The sequence below is a fragment of the Podarcis liolepis genome (genome assembly GCF_965112155.1).
Source record: "Podarcis liolepis genome assembly, chromosome: 5".
NCBI lineage: Eukaryota > Metazoa > Chordata > Lepidosauria > Squamata > Lacertidae > Podarcis > Podarcis liolepis.
This window is the reverse complement of record NC_139556.1, coordinates 38340048-38367731: the sequence shown is the minus strand read 5'-3', so window position 1 is coordinate 38367731 and position 27684 is coordinate 38340048. Positions and strand designations below refer to the sequence as shown.

Below are 27684 nucleotides of genomic sequence, written 5' to 3'. Positions count from 1 at the left end.
TATACAATGGGATGCAAGTCTGCCGATTTTTTTCTTGATTGTACTTCAATACTGTAACATATAACACAGTTTAATGTACACAGCTTTGGAATGCAAGCTATTAAAATGCAAGACCAAAGATATGTCACTAAAAAATAACAATTTTAAAAAATACATGGAATAAAGTATTTTTGCTAACCTGTACCTGTTCATCAGTGGCTACTAGATAGACACTGCAGAAAACCTAGGTTGTAATAAATTTCAGAGAATGACATCTGTTTCATCATGCACTATTGGATCAACAAAAATGGTTTAGAAAAAAGTATCACCACACATTGAGCATTGCTGTATAAGACATTGAATTGTATATTTCACTCGCTTGGTTTTTTTAAAATGTAGCCCACTTAGACATTTTTATATTAATTGGTATATATATTGTACATATACAGTTTTTAAATGTGGTTTTAACAGAGAATATGGTTTCCAGTGATTAATTTCATTTCAATAAATAGCTATTTGTTTATTTATACCATCATTACTTCCTTGCAATTTCCATTCTGGGCTTCAACTAGATTAAATCTAGAGACATCAAACCTCTTCTTTTTCTAAATGACCTTCAATTTTTTCCTATGGTGGGGAGGGAATGAAAGCTAGCACACAGAGCTGGGTCTTAATTTTGCATGGCACATTCTGAGCATCTTAGCATGAGAGGGCAGAAACATTTTATTGTGTTTTTATTCTGTTGTTGGGAGCTGCCCTGAATAGCTGTGGCAACACAATCAGATAGGTAGCATATATAGATAATAAAACTATTATTAAAAATAATTATCAGCCTAATCTCCCCATTCTGACTTAGTTCACATGGTTGGCAAATCATGTTGTGGTTATACCCTAAACTAGTGGTAGGACTGGTTTAAAGTGATGAAAGCTATCAAGCACTCTTAATCAAAGTTCATTAAAGGTTTGTGGTGGGTATCAAGAGCCCCTCACCCCAAAGTCTGAGTCCCTAACTAAAGGAGAGCAACAACTGTGCAAATAAAGCAATGCCACAGCAAACCAGCTTGGGAGATGGCTATGAAAGAAATGACAAGTTTGGGGTGTGTGGCATCAAACTGGACACCCTGGTCAAAGATAATGGGGAATTTATTTGGAGTATGTCCCAAAGAACTTGCTGGAACTTTCTTTGAGTATACATGCATGGAGTTAGACAAAAGATCAGAGAGAAATTAATGATTATAAGGAGTAGCGTTGAAGAGAAAAAGCAGAGTGGAGCCTCAAACTCAACAGGAATAATAATAATAATAATAATAATAATAATAATAATAATAATAATAAAAAATTATTTATACCCTGCCCATCTGGCTTGGTTTCCCCAGCCACTCTTGGCAGCTCACAACAGAATATTAAAAACACAACAAAACATCAAACGTTTAAATTTTAATTATAATTTTATAAAATAAAAATAAAAATAAAATAAAATGTATTTTAATATTTTGTTGGAAGCCACCCAGAGTGGCTGGGGAAGCCCAACTACATGGTTGGGGTATAAATAAATTGTTGTTGTTGTTGTTGTTGTTGTCTGTCCTTCCAGTGAGCACTCAGGGCTGATTTCCTTAAGAATGGATAGGTCTGATCTTCTTGCAGTCCATGGGACTCTCAAGAGTCTCCTCCAGCACCATAATTCAAAAGCATCAATTCTTCGGCGATCAGCCTTCTTTATGGTCCAGCTTTCAATTCCATACATCACTACTGGGAGGGCTTTCCACAGGTTAGTGTGATTCTTTATCTCTAGCTTAATTTTATGTTGCTGTTGTTTTCAGATAGAAAGGCAGGACAGATCGTGAAGCTGAGGCTCCAATACTTTGGCCACCTCATGAGAAGAGAAGACTCCCTGGAAAAGACCCTGATGTTGGGAAAGATGGAGGGCACAAGGAGAAGGGGATGACAGAGGACGAGATGGTTGGATAGTGTTCTCAAAGCTACGAACATGAGTTTGACCAAACTGTGGGAGGCAGTGGAAGACAGGAGTGCTGGGCGTGCTCTGGTCCATGGGTCACGAAGAGTCGGACATGACTAAATGACTAAACAACAACAAAGGAGTCTCAAAGCGGCTAACATTCTTCTTTCCCTTCCTCCCCCACAACAAACACTCTGTGAGGTGAGTGGGGCTGAGAGACTTCACAGAAGTGTGACTGGCCCAAGGTCACCCAGCAGCTGCATGTGGAGGAGCGGAGACGTGAACCCGGTTCCCCAGATTAAAAGACTACCGCTCTTAACCACTATACCACACTTGCTCTCTACAGGAATAAAACTACATTTACATGGGAATAAGCAACATTCTGCTGAGGGGGTTCAGTTAAAACCTTTTAAAGTAAAAAACAAAAAACTAAGCATCTGTAACCACCATAAAAAAAACAACATTAAGGAAGGTGACTGAGTCTGGAGATGTGGCAATTCCTGTTTCTGATGCTGGGAAACAGGGTCTGCAACAGCTCATGATTCAATCCCTTATACTGTGTGGGCTTAGCTAACCTGCTTCCAATACATTTTAAAATGGCACAGTGCTATTTAAACTTGCATTGGCAAGGTGTTCTATTATTTACAATGGGATGGAAGTCTGCTTAAGTTTTACAGGATTGTGCTTCATTACAGTAACGTATAACGTTGTTAAATGTAAAACTTAAGAATGCAAGCTATTAAAATACATAACTGAAGACCGGTCACCCCCCAAAGAAAATAATTTAAAAGATACATGGAAGAAAATATTTTTAACTTACCTGTTCCTGTTCATCAGTAGTGACCAGATCTCAAATACACACTGCCTATATATACCTATATAGGTTATTATAGGTTATAATAAACTTCAGATCATAAGATCAATTTCATCATACATTGTATAATTATGCAACATGTTCATAGATGCATTTTAAATATTGGAACACATATAGAGCAAGTAAAATGGTTAAGCAATAATAAGAATTACACACCCAGCATATGCCTAATGACAAGGCAGGTCTGTACAAAGAATTACATTGTATATTGCACTTCATTCCGTTAAAAAAATTTGTAACCCAAGGTTTATTGTTATATTAAGTGGTATAGAAATTGACCGCATATGGGATAACTGCACACCTGGCATTACAGGCAGCACAGCTTAGTAGTTAGAGCAGAGTACTAACTTCCCTGTATATTCCTGCATTGCAGGGGGTTGGACTAGAATGGTCTTTGGGATCCCCTTCAACTATAAAATATGCTGGGATTTTGGGCTAGATGACCAGGGGCTTCTCTCGACTTTAACTATATTCTTTAGGAAAGTACAGGGAGTCAATCACTATGTTAGCGGTGTGTTTACATGGGTGGACATGGGTGTATGTGCATGTGTGTGCTTACATGTGTGCAGGTGTGTATGTATAGTGTTGGTTATGCGAGTTTGCTGCGAATTTATTATGCAGGTTTCTGTGCCTTTTGAGGTTGGGCTAGATGACCCAGGGCCACTTCCAAGCTCAACGTGGTAATATTACAAGAGGATACTGATTTGTTAAGCTGTTTCTATACACAGGGATATAGCCACGCACACACATGCGGGTACACATATGTATTGTTTAGTTGTGTTACTTATGCTTAAGGCATGAGAATTATGGTACACTTGTATCATATATGTGGATGTATGTGTATACATATTCTCATATATGTCATACTTATTCATACACACACACACAATTTTGGAATAACAATACTGTTGTGTAAGCACATGCATGGAATTTTTGAATAATATAGTTAATCTGTTTTCCTCCTCAACTAATGAGCTGCTTAATTTTCAGGTGCTGCACAGTCAATTGTGGATGAAGTGTGGCCTGTTGGCATTGCCTTTGTATACTATGTCCTAGTTCAGTGGTGGCAAACCTATGGCAAGCATGCCAGAGAGGGCACTCAGAGCCCTCTCTGTGGGTTCGTGCCCCATTGCCCCATCAGGGCCGTAGCTTCCGTGCTGGGGGTGGGGGAGGAGGAGGAGAGGAGGGCTCACGTGCAATCAGGTGGGGAGGCGGGGATCTCTCAGAAGTGGAGTGGAGGCTTCATGCCAAGAGATCCCTGTCTGCACTCCTGCTTGCATGCAAGTAGGAGCAGGATTGGGCAGCTCTGTTGAGGAGAGGCTGGCTGCCTTCAGGTGGCGCAGGGGCTCTCAGATGCAGCTTCCGGGCTGCCTCCACCTTCCCCAACCCCAGCAACTATTCAGCCTGGCTGCCTTCAGGTGGCACAGGGGCTCTGATGCAGAGGTGGGGGCTCCTTTAAACTTCTCCCTTGAGGGGAGTGCAGCCGCGAACCCCTCGACAGAAAGTGTGATGGAGCCTGCACCTCCCCAGCTGAGCAGCCCCAATCCAGCTCCTGTTCCCGTGCCAGCAGCAACGCTGCCTAGAGAAGCAGGCGGGGGGGGGGCACAACATCCCTTGCCTGCTCGCTTGCCCCCCCTAGCCTTCCCTCACTCAGTTCTGGGCCACCAGAGCTGGAGGAGGGGGTGGTTGCTGTGGCTGAAGAACCCAGCACTGAAGGGCGACAATTACAACAGCAGTCATAAAGAAGAAACGTGAAACACACAGGGAAAAAATGAGATATACAGGTTAAATTGCCGTGTTGGCACTTTGCGATAAGTAAGTGGGTTTGGGGTTGCAGTTTGGGCACCCGGTCTCCAGAAGGTTCACCATCACTGCCCTAGTTGGTTTTGTTCCACAGTTTGCGATCTCATCTCTTCTAGCACACGCCTGTACTTTAGTCCAATTAAGATCCAATTACAGTGGTACCTCTAGATACGCACACCTCTAGTTGTGCATATTTCAGGATGTGAACACAGCAAATCCAGAAGTATTTTTCCGAGTTTCACCGTGCGCTCATGCGCAGAAGTGCTCTATACACCACGCTCGTGCATAGAAGCATTAAACTGCACCACGCACATGCACAGAATTCCAGTTGCTAATTCCTCGGGATGCGGCCAGAGCTCTGGAATGGATCCTGTTCACAACCAGAGGTACCACTGTATATGGAGAACCTCTGCTTCTTAAGGGTGGCGTTGGAGGGTTATCAGCAGGCCTCCCTGCCCCCCCCCCCCCGCTATTCCATGCTGGAGCAAGAGCCACGTATTGAGACAAACTGCAAATAACTGGACCTCAAAACTGGACCAACAAACACTGCCTAACTTGCCCCAGATCAGCCGCAAAGTCTCAACAGTAATAGGCTCCCTTGTGTCTGGCAAAGCCAGGTGTACACAATGCCAGCCAGCGATTAGCTTCTTTTACGTGGAAGGTATTACAGGGGTCAAGCAGTTGAAAACATTTGCTAAAATAAGAGACAGCCGCCCTATGGAGGCTCATGGTCTTGAAAGCCAAACCTGAGCAATGTGCGACATTTCCCTCACTGACCTCTGGTTGGGTGGGCTAGTCAGAATCGGAGTACCTTCCGCTGGAATACAAAAAGTTATTCCAAGCTGCATATTATTTGGCCTTTTGGGGGTCCCTTAATATTGGCAAGGAATTCCATGATTCATTGAAGAAAAGAAGCAAGTTTATTCTATAATGCATGGTAACACAATATAATATGAATATATATTATAATAATAAGTAGTACTAGAGGCTGTGCCCCTGCATGTTGTTACATTTTTACCATCAATTTTGTTGTGTGTTTTTCTTCCTTAGATCCTTTTGTTATTGCTAGCCAACCTTTAATATTATTTGCGACAGAAAAGAAGAACATAAGTACAGAATTTTTTTTTTAAAATGTGTCTGCATTAATATCAGATATATAGTTTGCCCCTCATATTAAGACATTATTTGAACTTTTGCATCAGAGAAAGCACATCCTTATACAACTGCTTTGGTGCATCAAGACCCCAGATAAAATCCGTATGTTGCCATTCAGGAATATTCTTATAGAAAACTAAATGAGGGATTCGAGGGAGCAGCCGTTCAATAGCCTTTTTGGTTACAACAATGTCATTCCCACCACTCCACACAGCTGTTGGCACAGTAATGTCTTCTACCTTATAAAATGGGGGTGTACTCTGTTGAGAAAAAGAACAGAAAGATGAAAATTAGGTTCACTTTTATTTATTTTCCTCTTTTTAAAGACATCTTTTGGATCTTCAGATACATTCAAGGTCTAACATCTGTCCCTTGAAAATCATTCTTTAACTATCTATTAAGTATCCAACTCCTTACTCTGGAGCAGTAAGAATAGCAAAAGGAATAAGAGTCCTCATGGCTCATGAGGAGGGCGTGCTCTTCAGGACAGAGGGAGGGTCTCCTTGTGAGCCTGAGGGGCAGTAGGGCTTTGATGATGTTGCTCAGCCTCCCCCCCCCAACAGCTGAAAGGTGGAGTAACATAGCAGAGGCAGCCACTTCCGCACATATCAGCAGACTAGTCACAGCTAAGCCCCGCTGCACATCTGGCCTGGAAGGAGGCTCTCAATGGATCCCAAAAGGCAAAATCTAGAGGGGAGTGGTAGTTCACTGGTAGAGCATCTGGTTTGTGTGTAGAAGGTCATAGGTCCCTCAGGTTTTCTAGTAGGGCTTAGAATCAGAGCTGCTGCCAATCAGTATAGACAGATAGGTGGAACAAAAGTCTGACTTGGGATAAGGACGTTTTCTATGCCTTACTCATTAAATGCATGCACTTTCATAGATAAACACATAAATACAACCAGTTCTTTGGTGTCTTTGGTGTTATCTCACCCAAAGGAATTATATAAGAACTCAGAAATCACAACACGGTTCACATTAAGCATTTAACCTACCGCCAAAATCTCTCATTAGAATCCAAAACACTTACCATGTTGTAGACAGCTTTGTTCTTTGATTCATAATCAAAATACTTAAGTTGGTTGGTTTTCTCAACCTAAAAAGATGGAAAAGACTTATACACAATTTGAAATTTGGTGCACGTTCAAAAAACAAAATCCTCTTGAAAGATGGAGGGCCACAAGAAAATTCAAACTCTAGAGATTTTGGTTACAGTCAAACTTTGGTTGTCGAACTCAAAGAAAAGCCGCGTCGGATGTTCAGCTTCATAAAAGCATTCAAAAATGGGAACTTTTACTTCCAGGTTTTTGGCTTTGGGAGCCAAGGTGTTCCAAAATGGAGCTGTTCAGGAACCGAGGTTTGACAGTATCAGAATTCCCACCACCCACCCTGGCCGATGATAGGACCATAAGCTCTGCTTAAAACAGTGGTGTCTCTAGAAAAACAGGTAGAAGGTTATTAACATATCTATCATCCTCATTTCTGAGAAAATAGTAAAAAAATGAGCCCGGCCCCTCAAGATTGAGGGGGTTCAGCCCCATTCTTACATATGTTGGGAGGGAGGAGCTATCCTCACCCCATAGAATTGGTGCCTATACCCACAATATTGACCTCTTCTTTTGCCCAGCCTTCACTAATCTTCAGCTGCCAAGACCACTGCAATATGTTTCACCTTCTGCGTAATGTGAGGATTCCCAGCACCAGTGGATGTTAGTGCACTCGGGTGAATGGGGCAGTACCCCACCAACCTCCATCTTCCCTCCTCCACCCACTGCTTGCCTGTCAGCTTCCTACTCTTTAGTCTCATTGTTTCCTTGGTAGAACTCAGCAGCAAGGAGAATAAGCAATGGAGAAAGAACATAAGGAAGAATTATAATGTCAAAATTAAATATTCAGAAAGAGCCATAGATCAGTGATAGAGTCTGTGCCTTGCACTCAGAGGGTTCCGGATTTAATTCCTGGCAACTCCAGGTAGGGCTGGGACATACTACAGTTTGCAACCCTGGATAGCTGCTCCCAGTGAGAAGAGACAATACTGAACTGAAAGGAGCAATGGGCAGATTCAGTAAAGGGCAGCTTCCTATGTTCTTCCCATGAGATCCAAAGAGTTGTTACAGCTCATGTTTGAATATTGAAGTATCTAGAATATAACTTTTGAGTGGTCCGGTAATCTGGAAAACTAAACTTTTATAAAATGAAATGGAAACCTTAGTACCAAAACAGAAACATGAGAAACTAAACAGGCAAGTCGAAACGTCAGACTTTTGACTCCTATTTTTTTGAGATGCTGAGAAGGTACGTATTTGTTGGAATGTACCTGACTCCAGTGTGCAATAGTTTTTGCAGAAGTAAAATCAGGGTAAATTCCAAGGTACACATCTGCTCGACTCTGGAAGAATAATAGAAAAGAAAATGCTTTTTATATTCACATTCTTGAAAAATTTTCAAGGAACATATTTATTTACAAAGCAATAGGTCATGGCAATCAAGGTAGTGCAGCATACAGACACTTGCATGTAGCACAAGGAAGCAGGTTTCTGATGAAGAGCTGTCTGGGTACCTAGATGTGTATCCCCCACCCATAGTGAATCCAGCTGATAAAAAGCCATAAGAAGGAAGAACAGGGGCCTTGAAGTTGCCTCACAATAGTGAGCACCTGGACAGCACATGGAGCAGGCACAGAGGTCACCTGGTCACAGCCTGCCCTACAGTAGTAATTCCTTCTAACTTTGCATCTGGAAATTAACATAAGCAGTTAAAATTAGTCACTCTGAAACTTCTTTGGTTTTTGTAGTGCTGTGCATTTCCTCTTCTATGGCCATGTGTAAATGACCAACTACCAACTAGACGAGAAGTTAATTTTGAAAATAAATTTTAAAAGATAGATCAACATTTATTAAAAGAGGCCTCTAGAATTTCACCATGGAAGAACCGTACTCTATTTTGTTTGTTTGATTTTCTTTTGTTGTTTTGTATATGTACACAGCAAGTTCTTTCAAAAAGAAATAAATGAATAAATGATAGAGAATAAAACTACCTACCACATTTAGGTTTTTCTCATTGCGTCCTTGGAATAAGGACATGATTTGGAGACAAAGTTTGTCAATCCCTGGATAGCTGCACAACTTGGCATTGCTGGCTTTTACTTTGTTATAGAAAAAGCAGAGTTCATTACTGCCGCACATAAGCTGTAAAAATAAAATTTAAAAAATCTGAAGCATTACTAAATAATTGCCCTTTTTTGGAAGGAAACGTTGAGGTTCCTGTTAGAAACAGATCTCCTTTATGTTACAGTTATATACCACTTTTCTTCAAGCACGCTCAAGAAGATATGCCTGGGCATTCTAGACAATTTTGCTGCCAGGTTCTGATATGGCCTGGCTCTGGATAGCTGAGGAGAGATTTCTAAGGGGGTGCTCTCCAACAACTTCTTCCCACACAACCTCTTAGGTGTTAAGATTGGCAGATGGGGTGTCGGAGCCAGCCGTTACAAAATGGTGCTGTTTAGCATAAAATAAAGACACAGAGAGCCAGCAATATTTTCATGGATGGAGGGCAGCTCCTTTCAAACTTCTTCTCTCCTCTCCAGTACTTTTTATTATCCTTTGTCTCTCTCCAGCCGCATGGCCGTTTGCCAATGTCTCACGTTACCTCATCCGGTCAAGGCCCATCACCATATAGGGTCATCTCTGCCCAGAGGAAACACAACTCCATTTAAGGTCAATACATTCCAATACATTGTAAAGCTCAGAGTGCTGGTCAGCCGAGGTCAGGGGGCACCCTACAATATTACAAGCCTTTACCGTGGCTTTATGACTCCCACAATGGGGCCTTCTTGATAGTTCCTTAAAAGTTTGGGAGTAGGGTCCTGGAAAAGGGCATTCTCAATAGTGGACAGTAAGATGAATAACAGAGTATTTGGCAGAAGCTGAACAGCAGCAGAATTCAAATGGTACTGGTTGTGTCACATGCAGGTTGGAATGTTAATCATTCCTTTCTAGCATCCCTGACTGTGACAGAGTCTTCATCCTGTCTGGGAGCAGCCACCGAAAAGCATTGTGGAAGGATGTGTGGATCCAGAATTGGCCTCCACAGTCACTTAGGGACTCACTGTTAAGACCGTGTTACTTGGCTACGAGTAATCGCCAAAGAAGAAGAAGAATTTCCATTAACCATTTCTCTTTTCTTTGAAAGACTTCCAGTGTTGAGATCCATAAGGGTATATTCACGTATAACTTATGTTTATATATATTCCACATTCTCAATATAATATGTCTGATGAAATTGTTTCTAAAGTCCATGGTGACTCTTACCTTATCATACTACAAATGTTCATGTGATCCAAACCTTCTAATTCTTCAAGCTTACACTCAACATAAAGAAATGAAGCGGATGGCAGGAAGACTAACTCTCCATAAAGATGCAGAAGAAAAATATATATTAGAATTATGGGCCTTGAATAATACCTACTCTTATCAATTCTTGAGGAAGGTGTAGAATTAAGGAAAAGACTCCTTTCATGCCGTCCAATGTGTAGGCAGGAGCCAGGCCCATGAAGAGTTTAACCTTTTGAGCAAGCTGTGGCATAGTTGAAAAGGCAATAAAACCTGGGAAAAAGAAACAATTCTAAACATAGCACTTGCAAACAAACAAACAAACAAATAAGAGATTAAAAAAAACCTGTGGCTCTCCAGGTGTTGCAGGAGCTGGAGCCCATCAGCCATGCTTGCTGGGGCTGATGGAGCTGGAGTCTCAAATATCTGCAAGGGCAAAAGTTTCCCATCTCTCTTCTTTTGAAATGCCTGTCATTCAACGAATTTATTTGCACCACAGATGGACATTCTTCATGGCTGTGGAACTGATAAGAGCTGTATACGCTGCCTGATCCTGTATACTGAAGTCCTGATCCTGAAAAGACTTTCTCATAGAACGTATGTGAACTCTAATTTTTCTTTTCTTTTTTAAAAGCTATCCTTTAATCTGTCTTTTTCTTTTCTGAAATAGTCTTCCCAATAGTCCTGAGACTGGACCACACCCCCAGTAAGTCCCTGATAATGCAAAAAGGCAAGAAAATAAAAGGTATTTCATTCTTTTCTTATTAACTTACCCGTTGTACCTCCCTGGGAATGGCCAATATAATACAAGCTTTTTTGCTTAGTTTTCTGCAGAATAAAGTCTATGGCTGCTGGATTATCATAAATTGCCATTTCATGAAAGCTGAAAGACAAACACAGAATATAGCTGAAATTTTGCCTGTCTGCAATTGCATACAGTTGTGGACATTAATGTCTAAATACAAAAGGTACCATACATTACATATGATACCCTTACATTTGGAGGATAACGTTGTAAGTTTATTGTCCTATGGAAAGAGTAAGGAGAGAAAGAGTAAATATATATTTATGATTTATTTAAATATTTATATCACCCTTAAACTAGCCCAATAGTTTCTCAAATATGTACGTTGTCCACATGTTAAAGGATAATTTTAAAGAATTATATGAAATTGCTCAACTGTGTTAAATTTAAATGGTAATTCAGAAGTCCCTTTACACAGTCTAAAAGGTGTACATCCTGGAACGTCTGGGCAAAATGGTGTATCTTCACAATATGTCTGGAGGAACTAACAGATCTGTACAAGAGCAGACCCTTTATCAGGTACTCTAAATGCCAAATTGTTCATGGTCTTATATGCTAGTTGTATTAGAACTGGCCTAAGATATTCTGGCACTGGAGGCGAACCACATAATTGGACCACTTCCCTCCAGGGAGGAAGCAGTGAGTGAAGATCTACACCAGGGACAAAGTGGCAATAAATGTCTTCATTACAACCAAGTGGAGAATGAAGATCTACATCAGGAACGATGTGCGGAATCACACTGATGATGCTTTACATATGGAAGACGGAAGGGCATTCCACAGTGCAGGAGCAAGAGCAGGAAATGCCTTTTGGGGGGTCACTACCTGTCAGGGAACTGACATCGGAGCCAGAGGCGGAGGGAAGGCTCTCAAGTGATGCTGGAGAGGGACCCAGCAGGGAGAGAGGTAGCTCAGCAGAGGAAGGAAATCAGCGCAACACCAGGGATAAAGCGGGGCAGATGGGGGAATCGGCGAGAGGGCTCCAGGACTCTTCGCTGGACACCAGCGGGGAGATCACGGGTCCTCCGCTACCCACACCCTCCCTGCGCAGAAGACTTCTGCGCAGGGAGAGTAGGAGGAGACTTGGCGTCAAACAGCTTTTATGCTGGAAAAGGTTTAAGAAACGCCCACTGACGGATTCTGCTAGCGACTGAGGCAGCCACGAAGTGAAGGGCTGTCCAGACAGAAAAGGTTTAACAAGGCAACATAGCCAGGAGTGGCGGCAACTTACGCACGAGCAACCCCTATATTCATTACACTACCCTCTGATATTATGTGGAGTGTGGTGCCATGCTTAAAATTCCCCAAAATTAAATTAAAATTCTGCTCTGGGTGGCTGAACTGATATTACCCTTGCTGGTACCTTTCCCAGGAAAATCAAAGGCTCACTATGTCAGGTTCCTACTGGAAGACCGGACAAACGCTAGAACATTAGCAGTGGCAAAGTTTTTATTGGTGGTTGCAAGAACCAATGATCCCTATCCTTAAGTCTGAACAAAATAATAATAGTAATAATTTATTATTTGTACCCCGCCCATCTGGCTGGGCTTCCCCAGCCACTCTGGGCAGCTTCCAACCAAATATTAAAATACAATAATACATCAAACATTAAAAGCTTCCCTAAACAGGGCTGCCTTCAGATGTCATCTAAAAGTTTGGTAGTTGTTGTTCTCTTTGACATCTGGTGGGAGGGCGTTCCACAGGGTGGGCACCACTACCGAGAAGGCCTTCCGCCTGGTTCCCTGTGACTTGGCTTCTCACAGTGAGGGAACTGTCAGAAGGCCCTGGGTGCTGGACCTCAGTATCCGGGCAGAACGATGGGGGTGGAGATGCTCCTGTTTAACCTGGAGGTAGGCTGTCTGAATTGTGTATTGCTTTGTAATGATTTGTTGGGTCTCGACCATAATAAAGATTGATGATGATGATGACGATGATGATAAAAATAAATACATCTATGAAGCATTTCAGTTAAACACATTGTAAAATCATATAGGGAAATCCAGTTGGGAAAGACAGAACTCCACAGTGCCATCTGGTTTCATAGTGTTATATTGCCTATAAAGTGCATCTAAAATGCTTTTTCTTTACTAATCTAGCTGAGTCCTGGGAAAGTTCTCAGGAAAAGCATCCCTTCCATCCAAGCAACAATAGCCCCTTGTACTTACCTGAAATTCCAAAATTCTTCTTGGTCTACTGAGAAGTTTTGATGTCTTCTAGACCAGGTGGTCCCCCTGTTATTTATTATCCAGACATCATAACCAGCATCTGCTAGAACAAATCCCAGACTATTGCTGGGAAGATTTGAAATCCAGCTCCTGCCTTCACAAAGGTTACCAGGTACCAATAACACAACTGACTTAGGCCCTGGAAAACAAAGACAACATTAGATAGAGAATGGGCACTCACAGAGAACCAACATTTCCCACTGGTATCTAGCCCAAGGCCAAGCAGAGTAGGGTGTAGGGGGTACAAAGGAGATGAGTCAGACGTTTCCTAGGACCTCAGAAAATGTTTCCATAGATTGTGTGAAGACTAGCAACGATGTTTTGTGTAAGCCTACATAAAACGCCATGACACTTCTTTCCCTGCCCACTTTCTCTTCTGCCAACATGTCCCCGCCTACTTTTCCCAAGCAATCCAGAGAGGCGGTGCTGAATTATTGGCGAAAGGTAGCAGAAGTAGGTGAGGTGAGAAGGTAGGTGGACCTTGCCTCTCCTGTGGGTGAAACGCTGTGTCTCTGAGGTGATTGCTGCCTGCCACTGAAGAGGGGCCACAACTGCTGTGGCATTAAAAAACTGTCCTAAGAATCAGGAGATAGTTAATATTTGCACTGATTTTTGAAAAGGCATAAAAAAGCCACTCAACCAAACCCAACACCACTTAAGATATTTCATATTGTTCTGCTATGAATAGAAGACTGGACAATTACTCTAACTGTTAATAATTTGGAATTATTGATTAATCTGGGAAACCTTGTTGCTCAGATATAATGAACAAGGAATCATCAAGTGTGCTTACAACTGAGCACAACTCAAGTGATTTCAGCCAACTTGCAACAATTTCTCACTTTATTTATAATATTGCTTCCAAATAAAGTTGAATGAAAGGGGAAAAAATAGTGAAGTCTGGGTAACATTTTTAAAGTTGAACATAGGGATATCAGGCATGGCATGTGGCATTTTAATGCATTTACTGCTAAATTTCAAAATTACCTGTCTTCCCAGAACTATGTCTTCCATGTGGAATTCTGTTTGCCTGCAGGTAATAGCCATCCCCTGTCAGGATTGTATACTCTTCACTGGGGTATCCCCAATACTGGATAACATCAGGCTGTGAGTGGAGAAGGATGGAAATAGAAATGCTAGATTAAAAAATAAATAAATCTGATCATTTGATTTCTGGGACAATTGCTTTAATATCTCAAAGAACTAAAACTTCCGAGGGCCAAGACTATTGTGAAGTAACTTTACTAGCCCTACACCAGGAATGGGAAATCTATAGTCTATAGCTGGGCTCCAGCTCCTATCAGTCCCAGCCAGCATGGCCAAGGGTCAAGGATTATGGGAGTTGCAGTCCAACAACACCCCATCCCTCCCCTAAATTCTCATAATGTACACATGATTGTATGCAAGTTTGCCCAAAACACACCCTTTTTTTGCCTAATAAAATGATTTTTTTGTATTCTATTTTCACTTGTATATGCATTTTTAAAAACACTTTACTCTGGTATATACATTTCTATTTCCATTACTTGGCTGGAGAACAGTACGCAAAAATTGGAGATGTGCCAATTTTGAAGGATGGCTTTGTTCCAGTTTGTGTATTGTTCCAGAAAGTACAAATCATGTAGAATCAGCTTGAAATGCAAACTGATTCAAATTTATTCCCCCTTTCCCCCATCTGGGTATATATGTGTGAAGTGTACATAACCACAGATCGATTGTGGTTTTCTGCATTCCACAACAAAAAGACAAAAAGGAAATCTATACTGATCTAATGCAAAACACCAAGTCTGTATGGTAAGCAACTGCAAAGAAATCTCACCGTGAGAAATATAATGAATCTGCTGCCTAAGGCTTCAGCTAATGCATGTGGAGCAAATGTCAACATTTACACTGAGGAGCCAGTGTAAAACTCTGCTTCGAGAAGGAGTTATCAAAGTTAACTGTGTCTTCTAGATCAGTTAATCAGCCAAGAGAGTATTGTTTCAAACACGATCAGATTAACTTGCAGTTTGAAATAACTCCTGCCAAGCATGGAGTTTCTTCCTGGAAATGCATGTGCTCTTGAAAACTGTTTTGAAAATGAAATTATAAGGATCATGGTCCACTGTTTTCAAGGCCATCTGAATTATTAACTTACAATAGTCATAAATTGTTCTGGATTCAGATGTCTCCCACTGCTGAATTCTTCAGATGTCAGAGCCTGTTGGACTAAGCAGGCCACTCCCCAAAACAGCCACATCTTGGACCTGAGTTTAAAAAAGAACTACAGTATCTCTAGTCTGAAAACATGAGTCCTTAATGAAAAAGATTTCAGGGGGAAAACTCAATATATTGATATATTGAAGAATGATCTTGAGGAGACATGATGGGTGTTGTAAGGTGAGATAAAAGGGCTAGATGAACCTTTGGCCTGATCCAGCAGTGCTCTCTCTCCCTCTGGAAGGAACGGAGCTGGAAGTCCTATCTCCACACAGAGCCAGGTGGGGTTGAGGTGGGGCCAGCCTACCACTTCCATTCCTTCTCATCTTCCTCCAGTATCTGCCATGCTAGAGCTAGACCCAACAGTGCCAAGTGAGTCATGACACCAAACAACATTCCCTCCTAACCCCAGTACTTTTTAAAAGTCTTACTGCACCCTTCAGACACCAATTCTAGCTGGGAAATAGAGTTGTCTCCCAGTTTAAAATATTGAGTCTGGAGGTGCTGAGAATTCCTCTTCTCAGGACCACTGGCTCAGAACGTGCAGTTGCTGACTGGGATACTGGGAAATGGGGTCTGCTACACCTCATGACTCAATCCATTAAACTCAATCCATTAAACTTAGCTAACATGTTTGCTTTGGTAATTTGTAGAACAGACCATTATTTACAATGGGATGCAAGTCTGCTAAAAAATTATTGATTGTACTTCAGCAGTGTATAACATTGTTAAATGAACAACTTAAGAATGCAAGCTATTAAAATGCAAGACCAAAGCTATGTCACTGAAAAATAAATTAAAAAGAGACATGGAAGAAAGTAATTTTGCTTACCTGTTGTTGTGCATCAGTAGCGACCAGATCTCAAATAGACACAGCAGAAGACCTTTGTGTCAGGGAGTGAGCAGAGGAGTGGTGGAGACTGCCTCCACCTCCTGACCTTTCAAGGGAGGAGGAAGTGGAAGACTGTATCGATTTACAACAGGGATTTAAGGGAGGTAGCAGCTCAGAGGCAGGTGAGGGGGAAAGTTGGGAAATAATGGGAGAGGAGGAGCAACACCTTGCTGACCTGTTATTAGAAAAAATTCCAGACCTTTCATTTCCCAGAGCCCAGCGAGCCATAAAAGTAGGAGAGAAAGAACTCAAAGACAGAGGGCACTTAGCAGCCCCCGTACAGCAGGTGATGATGACGACGAATGAGGAAGTGGGAGAGAAGGGGGGTGCAGATTAACTGAGGACAACACCATTATCCAAGAGGCTGGGTTCTAGACCCTCTCTGTGTTTGAAATGAAAAAGGACTGTAAGAAACATTTCCTTGTCTTTATACTTTCCTGGGCAACCAGCCAGAAGCTTCTGGAAACTATGAAAACAGTTGAGAAAGAAAGCATCATCACACACCCAACATTTGCCTAATGATAAGCCTGTACAAAGCATTATAATGTATATTGTTGTTTCTCCTTTTTCCTTGTTGTTGCTTTAATGTAACCCACTTAGAGGCTTATTTTTCGATTAATTGGTATATAAATTGTATATCAACATTTTAAAATGTGGTTTTAACTGAGAATGTGGTTTTCAGTGATCAATAGGGCTGCCATAAACCCAGGAAATCCTGGCCATCTGGGGGGATTTTTTTCACTTTGAACCAAAAGTCAAAAGGAATAGGCAATTCATCCTGTCCCTGGACACAGGGCCACGTACCCCTATTGGTCAGTTGGTCCCCTGCCCAAGGGAATGCCTGAGACCTCCTGCCGCCATAGGCCAATATGTGGCAGGCAGATGATCTGGCCTGCCATTCACTGGTTACCTAGGGTGGCTCAGAGCCCATCTGCAAAACCGCCTGCCTAGGAGGGCAGATGGACCCCTCAAACTTAAAACTTATTTTCTATGAAATGCAGGGGGAGAGGGAGGTATTCATACAAAGACCATAGACCACCTAAATAAAGCTCACAGACCACAGGTTGAGAGAATCCTTGCCAAGGGGATAGATTGTTTTCATTTTCTCATTTTTAAAAGTCTCAGTTTCAGTTCTTCACATTTGTTTGCATTAAAAAAATGTTCCTGAACATTCTACAGCGATTTAGGGTCAATTTGACCCGACATGTTTCTATGCAATTTTGCCTAACTAGGGGGCTCTGCCCCCCTGCTCGCCATACTCACTCTAGTCACCAGCCACCTCCCCTCACCTTAACCTCCTAGTACTTCTTTTTAGCACCCTGTGCAACTTCTAAGCTCACACCTGGTCTTCCCAACGTGGTTGTTGTTGTTTTTTAAGCCACTGATGTCTTCTATTCTGCACCCATTTTCACCTACACACACTGGTCCTACATCCCCGCCTTTTGTACAATCCCCTTACACACAGAACTCCTGCATGGCCACCTGGTGATAGCAGAATACATGATGTAAAGAGGGAGCTACAGCCCAAGATAGGTAAAGAGGTAGTAAGGGAACAGCTAGCTACTTTGTTGTTGTTTAGTTGTTCAGTTGTGTCCAACTCTTCATGATTCTCCATGGACAATAACATAGCTACTTTAAATAAATTCAAATCTCCAGGGCCTGATGAACTTCATCTAAGGGTACACAATAAGATTTGGATGTAATCTCAGAGTTGCTGGAGGAAATTGTGTGCCTCCTCCCACCCCTAGCCGCATTATCTCCTTGTCAGGACAATGATTCACAGCAGGGGTTCTTGACCATGGACCCCTAGGCCATGGCCCCCAGGCTTCCATGCGTGGACTTTAGGGGCCCCATGAACCAGGCACCAAAAATTATTCTCCCTCCCTTTATTTCCTTCTCATGCCTTAGAAAATTGTCTTTGTGAAAAGAATTCTGCAAAGGGGCTCCACTGATTCTCATCAGATTCTAAAAAGGGCCTATGAGCACCTGTGCTCAAAGGTTAAGAACCACTGATCTACAAGGAACAGCAAAAAACATCTACGCTGTGGCTAAAAGATGAGGCCTTTGCAGAGAGAAGTATACTTTTGCAGTGCAAGGTCAATGAATTCCACTACCAATTGTGTCAATGCCAAAAGGTAGATTTTATTAGAAGACGAGCAATAGGTAATAGAAACAAAAATCAGTTAACAAATTGACCATAAATACAAGTCATACAGACCAATGCAGTGTCTACAATCGCAGGGAATATAAGCAGTTAGTGACTTTCATAACATTTTACTTGTACTTCTGCATAAGATAGAATATATCAGGGTATAGTTTCTTTGGAGGATCCAGACCCCATAAAAAATCGCCATGTTGCCATTCAGGAATATTCTTATGGAAAACTAAATTAGAGATTCGAGGAAGCAACAGCTGGATGTCCTTTCTGTTTATTACAATATCATGTCCACCATACCACACAGCAGTTGGCACAACCATGTCTTCGATTTGATAGAATGGAGGAGTGGTCTGTGGATGAAAATATCAGAATGATTAAAACGGTCTTCATCTGCCAATCTTAGATTTTACCTGTTTTCTTAGCCGTCTGATGGTTCATATGCAGGACCATCAAAACTCTGGGATGTGTGACCTATGTATCTGGAAAATGCTTCCTTGAGCATTAGTATCAGATTTTCTTCACCATTGTATTAATGAATCTGTCACGTATTAATTGTTTACTGTGCATTCTTGATTTATGTGTAGGACAACTACTTGACTGGATTGAGCATAGGATATACCAACATTGTGGGATGTACAATGACATTGAGGATGTGTATCAGGATTAATGTGCATGCCTGCTAAAGTTCAGCTTGGCACATTTAGGCTCTGGACTTAATCGTCTTTCAGGTAGCAGTGAGCAGGCTTTAGAAAGCTGCCCATATGACTTCAGTTTTGAAGTTCTCAGAATATTTCTTTCCTTCTGCCATTGCATGGCTTCACAGCTGCTTCTACATTCATGCTTCTACAAACAAGATAACAGTTTTGAAACTATATATATATATATATATATATATATATATATATATATATATACACACACACACACACATACACAAACACACACATGCTGAACATGTGCTGATTTATATTTTTAAAGTATTTCAAACATAGCACCACCATGACTATAGGAATAAAACTGAGTTTGCTTCTGCTGCTCTGAGGTTAAACACATCTCCTTGGGAATAAGCAACATTCTGATGTAAGAAAAGGATAACATGATTTCAAAGTAAAAGAAAAGAAAAGAAGATCTCTAACCACATAAATGCCAGGGTGGTCACCCCTGACTATAAAATCTTATAAATTTAATAAGCAAGGAAAAATGCTGTGGGAACCAGCATCAGCTTCGTTGGAATACTGCATGCTGGCCATGGTGCTGGAGTCAGGCTGGTTTGTCACTGCCAGTGTTATCTGGTGCTCTTTAGGTGATCATTTGGGCTGTGGAATCCGGGACCTCAGCCATGTGTCCAGGCATGACTGCACAAGGACTGGTGGGAAGCATCAACATCAAGGGTTTTCCAGGAAAGGGATGGGATCTAGGTTCACAGTGTTGGTATCCATCCATCTTGGGAGACAATGCAGTGTGTTTCCAGGGGTGAAGTCCAACCACTACATTAGCAGCACCAAAGTGACCTCCCTGAGGCGCAGGCCTGGGCGGTGGGTATGGGGGTCCTGGGCTGCCCAGACAATAAGACCACCATCTCGGCTGCATTGATGTGGTCCAAAGGAAGTAGAGCAATGCATTTTGGCACCAGCCTCGCTGCAGAAGGTGCTGGAAGGAGGCATACAAGGCCCCACCCAATCGTCTCCAAAATTGTGCCTGGTTTACTCCTGAAACTTTTCTTTTCTTTAACTCTTTACCATATTGTATATAGCTTTGTTCTTACTGCCATAGTCAAAATATTTCAGTTCTCTTGATTTAAAAACCTATAAAATAAAGGGGAAAGTACAAAGTTTTCAAATTTTTAATGCAGGCATCTTTATAACATACACCAAGAACCCTGTCCCTAATCCCTGCAAAAATTGTGAAAACTTTTCTTTAAATAGATACATGTGAAGTTTTATTCTTGTGATTACTGTATTTTGGCTGTGATTATATTGGTTGTATTTCATGGCTATAGATAGTCATCCTAGGCTCCTACAATAGGAAGGATAATAATAATAATATTGTATTATATGGTATAATATGATTACGGTATATAGTCAACAAAGATCTTGCTATAAGTTTCGAGCAATTGATATGTAAATAAACTATATTGTTGTGTATTTCTTTGTACACTTAAAGAGTGCAACCAATCAAGGTAGTCTACAATGGATTTCTAGACTGTTTTCATAAATTTGTGTGTGGTTTCGTAAAAAATATATGATTATTTTATCTTGAAACATTTTCATATTTTTCTGTTTTTTTCAAATACAATCTGTTTTCACCAATATTTTGCATACTTTGCAAATTAATAAGTAAATGATATTGGAACCCTTATACAATCATTTCAAAAATGATATATATATACACACACACTATTTTAAGCATCATTCCGTGGTCAATAAGCGCAGGACACCTTTGCCCAGCAGCCCTGTGGCCCACAGATTGCGGAAAAACTTTGCTCAGTATCTTGTTTGTGTGGTGGACACATGGGGAAAAACTGTCCCATGAGCCCTTGCAAAGAAGATTGGAAAGCCTGTATAAGGCTGCTGCCTATGATACTCAAGGCCAATTTGCCATGAAAGCTTCCTACCCACCCACACTGGGGTTAGAGCATTCACTGAGCAATTTGGGTCACTGGTTGAGAGGGCAAGCAAATAATCTTAAATAACTCAACCTGCTTGGCACTTGCTTTACCTCTGTGAAATTATGGCCTTCCTTTGTTAGGTGAAGAATGTTGTTTGTATGAGGGCATGAATGTCACTGGGCAGAATCAACACACTGTCAGGCACAGAATGTCCTCCCCTCCCTTTGGGAACATCACAGATAAGAATTGATGAGCAGTTGATAGGTTTATAGTCCTTTGATTACAACATCATGTTACAAGCACAAATATACAGCTCTCCGCAAGGAGGGCAGTTGGCTACTCTGAATCCTTCTTACATATACTGCTTAATGCTAGATAGGTCTCTAAGTAGTTTACAAAATACAAAAACCCAGTACACATATAAGCATCCATCATTAAAATATCCAGCAAAACAAGAAAGATTCCATAGCTTGCAAAGGGCTGTTAGAAAAGGAACTAATTCTAGATCAAGTTGAACATGACCAAAAAGGAACTAATTCCAGTTCACATTTGTCCAATAACAAAATGAACTATTTGATGTTCAGTTCAGATTTTAGTTCAAATTATCTCTGACAATTTTTTATGAGCATTCAGAATGTTACAAGCTGCTGGACTTCCGGGTTAGCGCCATCGGCCATGGCGGACTTCCTCTGACCGAGAGGAACCCGCTCCGTGAAAATCGGGTCTTGCCGCCGCGGCGAAGGCGGAGACCCTTCAAAAATCCCAGGCGGAGGAAGCCTGGGAACGTGGGATTCAGCTGAGACCAAGAGCGCCTCCCCTACTCGCGGGGAAACCCTTTTTCGGGGACCCAAAGCAAAGTGGGGTGAGTGGCGTGGTGTTTTGAATCAACCGCTACTTTTACGGAGTGAAGCCACACAGCCGTTGCCGGAGAGCGCTGACTTTTTCCTGTGGACAATTGGACTCTAAACAACTACCCATGAATAGAATGGAAAATTGGACTACGAAATATTTTAATTTGGCACCGAAGCGGGAAGGTTCTAAACAGGAATTCCCCTTCCGCTTTGTAAATAGATTGAAGCAAAATTTTGCAAGCTAAAGTCTGGAAAGTCGTATACAAAACACTAAATTTCCTTCAGTTAAAACTACCAAAACCCCTCTTGGAAGCAGGAAAAGAAGAGGGGGAATTTTAGATTGCTTAAACCTACAGGAGAGAAAGTAAAGAAATATAAATTTCCACCGTCTCAAACCTGGGAACTGGGTGTCAGAGACAGACGTTTTGGGGAAGTTCATTGACTGTGAATGAAACGTCTTTTGACAGATAGTTAAAAAAGAGAAACATATTGATTACAATGTTGCCTTTTGCATTTAAAAGAAACAAAATATTTGAAAAACGAAAGTAACTTTCTTTTGGTGGACCTGATTTTAAAAGATGAATACAAATAGAAATTGTCTCCTCTAGAGGGAGCTTGTTAAACTGTTGCTGGAGTCGATCTGGGGAATTCCACAGCTGTGGAGATTAAGGATCGTGAGACCAGACTTTGACCTTGGACAAGAATGTGCCTAGAAGAGGTTTTGGTGCTTGCTTTTTGCAAGACAAGCGCTTTGTTGGAGCAGCTGCATGAGAAGATGGATTTGATGACTGTTGCAGTCAGTAATTTTGGACAAACAGTGGATACGCATATAGAAACCATTCAGGAACCAACCCAGGAATCTGCTTTGACAGGGCAAATGCAGAAGATAATGGAGGAGGCTGTTGTTGAACCTCAACTAACCCAAATGGAGAGACCCGAGGCCCTGCAGGAGCATAAACTGCAGTCTTTGAAGATTGAACCTGGAGAGAGTCAGATTTGGAGAGATGGAGTACTGTTTGGTTTGGAGATGGGAAGTTGGATGGATCCCCCTATGCAGGGCCGTTTCAGCTCTCGGGATTTGGTTTTGGGCCAGGGGGGTCTGGAGTTGTGGGGGCTCTTAACTTTGGAGGGACTTTGAAACATGCCTTCAAATACTTTTTGGATTACAGTGCTGACTGTGGAGAGTGGGCTGACCTGTCGAGGGGGGATGGAGATATTGTTGGCTTGGAGTCTCCCCGAGACCTACTCCTCAATGAGAAAGGAAAGAAATTAAGAAAAAGATCAACAAAAGACAAAGTAAAGTGCAGGTATAAACAAGAAGAAGATCTGCAGAAGGGACATGGAAAAGACTTAAGAGCCTCGGACAGAAGATCACCAGGTTGATGGACTAGATGGAAGGGATAGAAAGGACTGACATAACCCGAGACCAGGAAGAAGAGACGATGGATGAAGATTGGAAGAAAGTTTTTAAAAATTCATTTTGAGAAATAGTGTAAAATTAATGAGTGTTAGGAAAAATGTTGGAATGAAACTATTTGGCTTTAGTAGAAACGATATAAGGAGTTATGTATAAATAAGTATTAAGTTTTAAGTTTAAGTTTTAAGGCCTTTTATGGTAAGATAAGGAAAAAATAAATTAAGGTAATTTAATGACAGAATACAGTGAAAGATGGAAAGGATTTGCTGAGTTAATTAATAGGTTAGACCGTTAAGATAAATTATAGAATAAAAATTGAGAAAGATGGAAAGAATTTGCTGAAACAATTAATTGAATTAGAATACAAAAAGGGAGGTGCGAGGAGGTCGATGAAACAAGTAAATGAAAGATAAAGATATGGAATATGGATGTGTGTTTTAATGTTATTGTTCTTTTTTGCTGTTTTGTTGTATTGTTTTTTATGTTTTCTTTTCTCTATGTATTGTAATGTATGTCCTGTTAAAAAAAATTTGGTTTTCTTTTTTCTTTTTTCTGTAATTTTTAAACTTCTAATAAATATCACTTAAAAAAAAAACAGAATGTTACAAGCTGCTGTGCTGATGTATAAAATATAGGTAAATAAACATTAAAACACACACAGTTGGATGTGACTTATTTTCTGCAACAATTAGGAACTTTAAGCTTAAGAACTTCTAGGCTATGCTGAATCCTTTCAGTACACTTCCTTAAAAAAAACACCAACCTGTTACATTCCAAAATTACCTCTCCTCCCAGAACTGTGCATTCCATAAGGAATTCTGTTTGCTTGCAAGTAGTAGCCATCCTCTGTCAAAATCTCATGCTCTTCACTGGGGTATCCCCAATATTGAATGATTTCATTCTGCAAGAATAAAGAAAGGCTTGGCAGATTGAGACTTCTAAAGCTAGATGTGCTACAGGGGATTTTAGTTACAATGGTGCTGAGGAGAAGAGAAAAAAGTTCCAGATTCTGCCTTTGTCCCCTGCTAGCTGTAATGAACAAAAGCAGAGGAGGCGCAATCAATACACTATGTATTAATCATTAAACAAAATATGTCATTTGTCCTTGGAGTCAGCTAAATCCATCCATTGCAATCTATCAAGCCCTCTTTGGAGTAACTCAGGAAGGCTCGGAAATGCTTCTGGGAAAAGCAAATGCTTTGGAATATCACTTAAAAGAAATATGTACAAATTATTTTGTCCTAGCAATAGCCTGTTGTTTTCAAATGCATCTGAACAAGCAACTCACAATAGTCATGAATTCTTGGGGATTCAAGTGCCGTTTCCTTAGGAATTCTTCTGACTCGATTGTCTGTTGGATTAAGCACGCCACTGCCAAAAACAGCCACATCACTGGCCTGTGTAAAACAATGTCTGTTGTTTCAAATTCCTTAGCAAAGATGGGAAGTGCTTTTTAGAATGGTTCTAGGCATGTTGAGGGCAGGGAGCGTGATTACAGTTCCAGCAGTGCTGTGCAGGGAAGAAATAACATCTCTCTTCTGGAAATATTAGTCACTGAGATGGATGCTTTGTGGGGAAACACTGAAAAAAGATCTGCCCCATGAGGAAAAGTCATGACTATCTCTGAAATAAGGGTAAGCATGTTGGATTCTGAGGGAAGCAGCTTCCTGGTCACTGGGAAAATAGTATCCATTTTTGCTGGACATGGCATTCTTGAGGTGGTTCGGACAGGTAATGTCCCCAGTTTGCGCCTCATGAGTAAGGATTTTTCCACTGTATGTGAGTTTCTTCATATCACTTCAAGCTCCAAGTTGCTTCAGAGCATGATTAGGGTACTGGCTCATACCTGGCTGTAAATTATAGAGCATCTCCCACTGAACATGGAGAATCTCTTGCTGAGCTTTTGTTTGGTGGAAGGATTACTTGAACAAAGTTGCCCAACTTACTGGAGGCTGAAGGAGCAACACAGTCTGAACAACACTTCCAGAAAGACTCCATGAAATGCAAACAAAATGCTTACTACAACCAGTGCTCTTTTCTGGTCGGAGCACACTGGAATGTGGTTCTAGCACGTCTCAGATAAGAACTTACTGTCACAACTTCATGGTGAGTTCCAACACCTTTTTTGGGTGGGGGGAGGAAGCACTATGGCAAAGGCTCACAGAACTTAATCCTATTAAAGTGAAATGGCTAGCCCCTCACCTGAAAGGCTGAGTCCCAAACTGAAGGAGAGCAGCAATTGTGCAAATGAAGCAATGTCACAGCAAACCAGCTCAGATGGAAAATGAGATGGTTATGAAGAAAATGAAAATTTGGGCTGTATGAGATCAACTGGACACCTGAACCAAAGATAATGGGGATTTATTGTAAATATGCCCCACAGAACTTGTTGGGACTTTCTTTGAATAAGCAGGCATGGAAGCAGACAATCAATCAGATGAGGAATTAATGACACCAAATAGCATGCTAGGAAATTGTTATGTACTGAAGTTCTGACCCTGGGCCAGCAGGGGGATACTGTAGGTAGTTTTCACTCAGGTCCACATATGCAAATAAGGGATTGAAAGTGACATTCAGTGATTCGATAGTTACAGAAAGTGTTACAGTTGTGTTGTAGTGGAGCTCTATATAGGCAGGCTGACTGAACCCTTCAGTTCAGTTCTGTTCTGGCCTGTGAATAAACAAGAGCTGTTTGAAGAATCGCTGTGTCGTCTGATACGTTCACCCACAACTTAACAAAAAATAGAGTTCTCATTGGAGTCTGAAGATGCTGGGAATTCCTGTTCCCTGGACCATTGTCACAGACGAGTCTGTTGCTGCTGGGATACTGGGAAATGGGGTCTGCAGCACTCCATGACTCAATCAAACCTACTATTATATACAATGGGATGCAAGTCTGTTCATTTTTTACTTGATTTTACTTCAATACAGTAATGCAGAACACTGTTAAATGTACAACTTAAGAATGCAAGCCAATAAAATGCAAGACAAAAGTTATGTCAGCAAAATATAAATTTAAAAGCGACATGGAAGAAAGTATTTTTGCTTACCTGTTCCTGTTCATTAGTAGCAACCAGGTCTCAGACACTGCAGAAGACCTAGGTTGTAATCAGCTACAGAGAACAATATCTTGTAATCAGCTACAGAGAACAATGTCCAGAGGAGGGCAACCAAAATGGTCAAAGGCCTGGAAACGATGCCTTATGAGGAACGGCTAAGGGAGCTGGGCATGTTTAGCCTGGAGAAGAGGAGGTTAAGGGGTGATATGATAGCCATGTTCAAATATATAAAAGGATGTGACATAGAGGAGGGAGAAAGGTTGTTTTCTGCTGCTCCAGAGAAGCGGACACAGAGCAATGGATCCAAAGTACAAGAAAGAAGATTCCACCTAAACATTAGGAAGAACTTCCTGACAGTAAGAGCTGTTCGACAGTGGAATTTGCTGCCAAGGAGTGTGGTGGAGTCTCCTTCTTTGGAGGTCTTTAAGCAGAGGTTTGACAACTCTGCTCTGATGGTGTTTCCTGCTTGGCAGGGGGTTGGACTCGATGGCCCTTGTGGTCTCTTCCAACTCTATGATTCTATGATTCTATCTGTTTCATCATACACTATTGGAGCAGATCCAGAGCAACAGAAAAGGTTTCAAAAAAATATCATCACACACTGAGCATTTGCCTAGTGATAAGGCAGGACTGTACCAAGCACTGAAATGCATATTGCCATTCCTTGTTTCATTAAAAAAAATGTAGCCCACTTAGATACTTATTTTTAGATTAAGTCATATTTATATTTATATTGTAGAGGAATTGCAATAAATTTGGGTTGCCGAAGAAAGGAGTGGTTAGAAGGATATAAACTTGATCTCATATTCTTATTGTTCAGTTTAGGAAATAGTGCAAGTTTAACTATGATTCACTTGTATGGGGCATTAATAGAGAGCTCTGCTCAAAATACAAGCTATGCTTAAATACAGTTTTTTAAAAGTTGCTGCAACGGGAAAAAATACACCACCGAAAACAGACTGAAGGGTTTTTGCTTACCTGCACCTCTCCACCAGAGTCTGAATTTCAGCTGGATGCTGCAGAAGTGTTGAAGGGAATTTAGCTGCATATGTTTTATGGTGGCATGCAGTACCCTGGACATCATTACACATTCAACCTCTGAAATATGTAGGTTAAGCACCTGAACTATGAGGCCTACGTGGATTTTGTAAGCGATTGATTGTGGGTGTAATTCTACACACATTTGCCTGGTAATAAGCCACCCTAATCCACTTGATCTTACTTTGGGGTTGGCATTCATATGATCGCTGTGTGTGTGTGTGTGTGCGCGCGCACGTGCTTTAATTCACTCTTGTTCCTTTCTAGATTCAAATTAAATGAGACCTAGAAGTACAAAGGCCTTGTAAATTAGAAAGTTTTGATGAATTGTAG

At 41.2% G+C, this 27684-nt stretch overlaps 3 protein-coding genes across 4 annotated transcripts in view; all 3 read right to left on the bottom strand.

Moving 5' to 3' along the window:
* LOC310707871 (lysosomal acid lipase/cholesteryl ester hydrolase-like) overlaps positions 1 to 27278 on the bottom strand; it is a 50968-nt gene extending 23690 nt beyond the window's left edge. Inside the window, exons 1-2 of the mRNA XM_083505326.1 lie at positions 26847 to 27278; positions 26357 to 26385 (exon numbers count right to left, since the gene is read on the bottom strand). Coding sequence (XP_083361452.1) covers positions 26357 to 26385; positions 26847 to 26856 — 39 coding nt within the window. The 5' untranslated portion in view covers positions 26857 to 27278. The remainder of the gene's footprint in view (positions 1 to 26356; positions 26386 to 26846) is intronic.
* Positions 5515 to 16637, bottom strand: LOC310706833 (lipase member M-like). Of its 2 annotated transcripts, XM_083503170.1 has the most exons (10): positions 16161 to 16627; positions 15267 to 15375; positions 14117 to 14234; positions 13070 to 13268; positions 10873 to 10982; positions 10236 to 10372; positions 8807 to 8953; positions 8083 to 8154; positions 6796 to 6861; positions 5515 to 6028 (listed from the first exon to the last, which is right to left on the bottom strand). In XM_083503170.1, the coding sequence occupies exons 1-10, from the start codon at positions 16172 to 16174 to the stop codon at positions 5795 to 5797; spliced, it is 1206 nt and encodes a 401-aa protein (XP_083359296.1). In that variant the 5' UTR covers positions 16175 to 16627; the 3' UTR covers positions 5515 to 5794. The 2 variants fall into 2 exon arrangements, with proteins under 2 accessions (XP_083359296.1, XP_083359297.1); XM_083503171.1 differs by lacking the exon at positions 8807 to 8953 and having other exon boundaries at positions 16161 to 16637.
* LOC310707850 (putative lysosomal acid lipase/cholesteryl ester hydrolase) lies at positions 18338 to 26349 on the bottom strand. Its single transcript, XM_083505309.1, has 6 exons — positions 26305 to 26349; positions 24543 to 24651; positions 24038 to 24155; positions 23914 to 23933; positions 20118 to 20183; positions 18338 to 18728 (listed from the first exon to the last, which is right to left on the bottom strand). Exons 1-6 carry the CDS (start codon positions 26316 to 26318, stop codon positions 18495 to 18497), a joined length of 561 nt encoding a protein of 186 aa, XP_083361435.1. The 5' UTR covers positions 26319 to 26349; the 3' UTR covers positions 18338 to 18494.
* Positions 27279 to 27684: the final 406 nt, after the last annotated feature.

What these genes read in the sequence shown, in the direction of transcription:
- LOC310707850 (XM_083505309.1), bottom strand. An exon ending in CCCAAGAATTCATGACTATT is followed by an intron (nt 24,156 to 24,542) that starts GTGAGTTGCTTG and finishes TTATTCTTGCAG; the next exon opens with AATGAAATCATTCAATATTG. An exon ending in GCACAGTTCTGGGAGGAGAG is followed by an intron (nt 23,934 to 24,037) that starts GTAATTTTGGAA and finishes TAATTGTTGCAG; the next exon opens with AAAATAAGTCACATCCAACT.
- LOC310706833 (XM_083503170.1), bottom strand. An exon ending in TTCCCAGGGAGGTACAACGG is followed by an intron (nt 10,373 to 10,872) that starts GTAAGTTAATAA and finishes TCTTTTTCCCAG; the next exon opens with GTTTTATTGCCTTTTCAACT. An exon ending in CTATTGCACACTGGAGTCAG is followed by an intron (nt 6,862 to 8,082) that starts GTACATTCCAAC and finishes CCATCTTTTTAG; the next exon opens with GTTGAGAAAACCAACCAACT.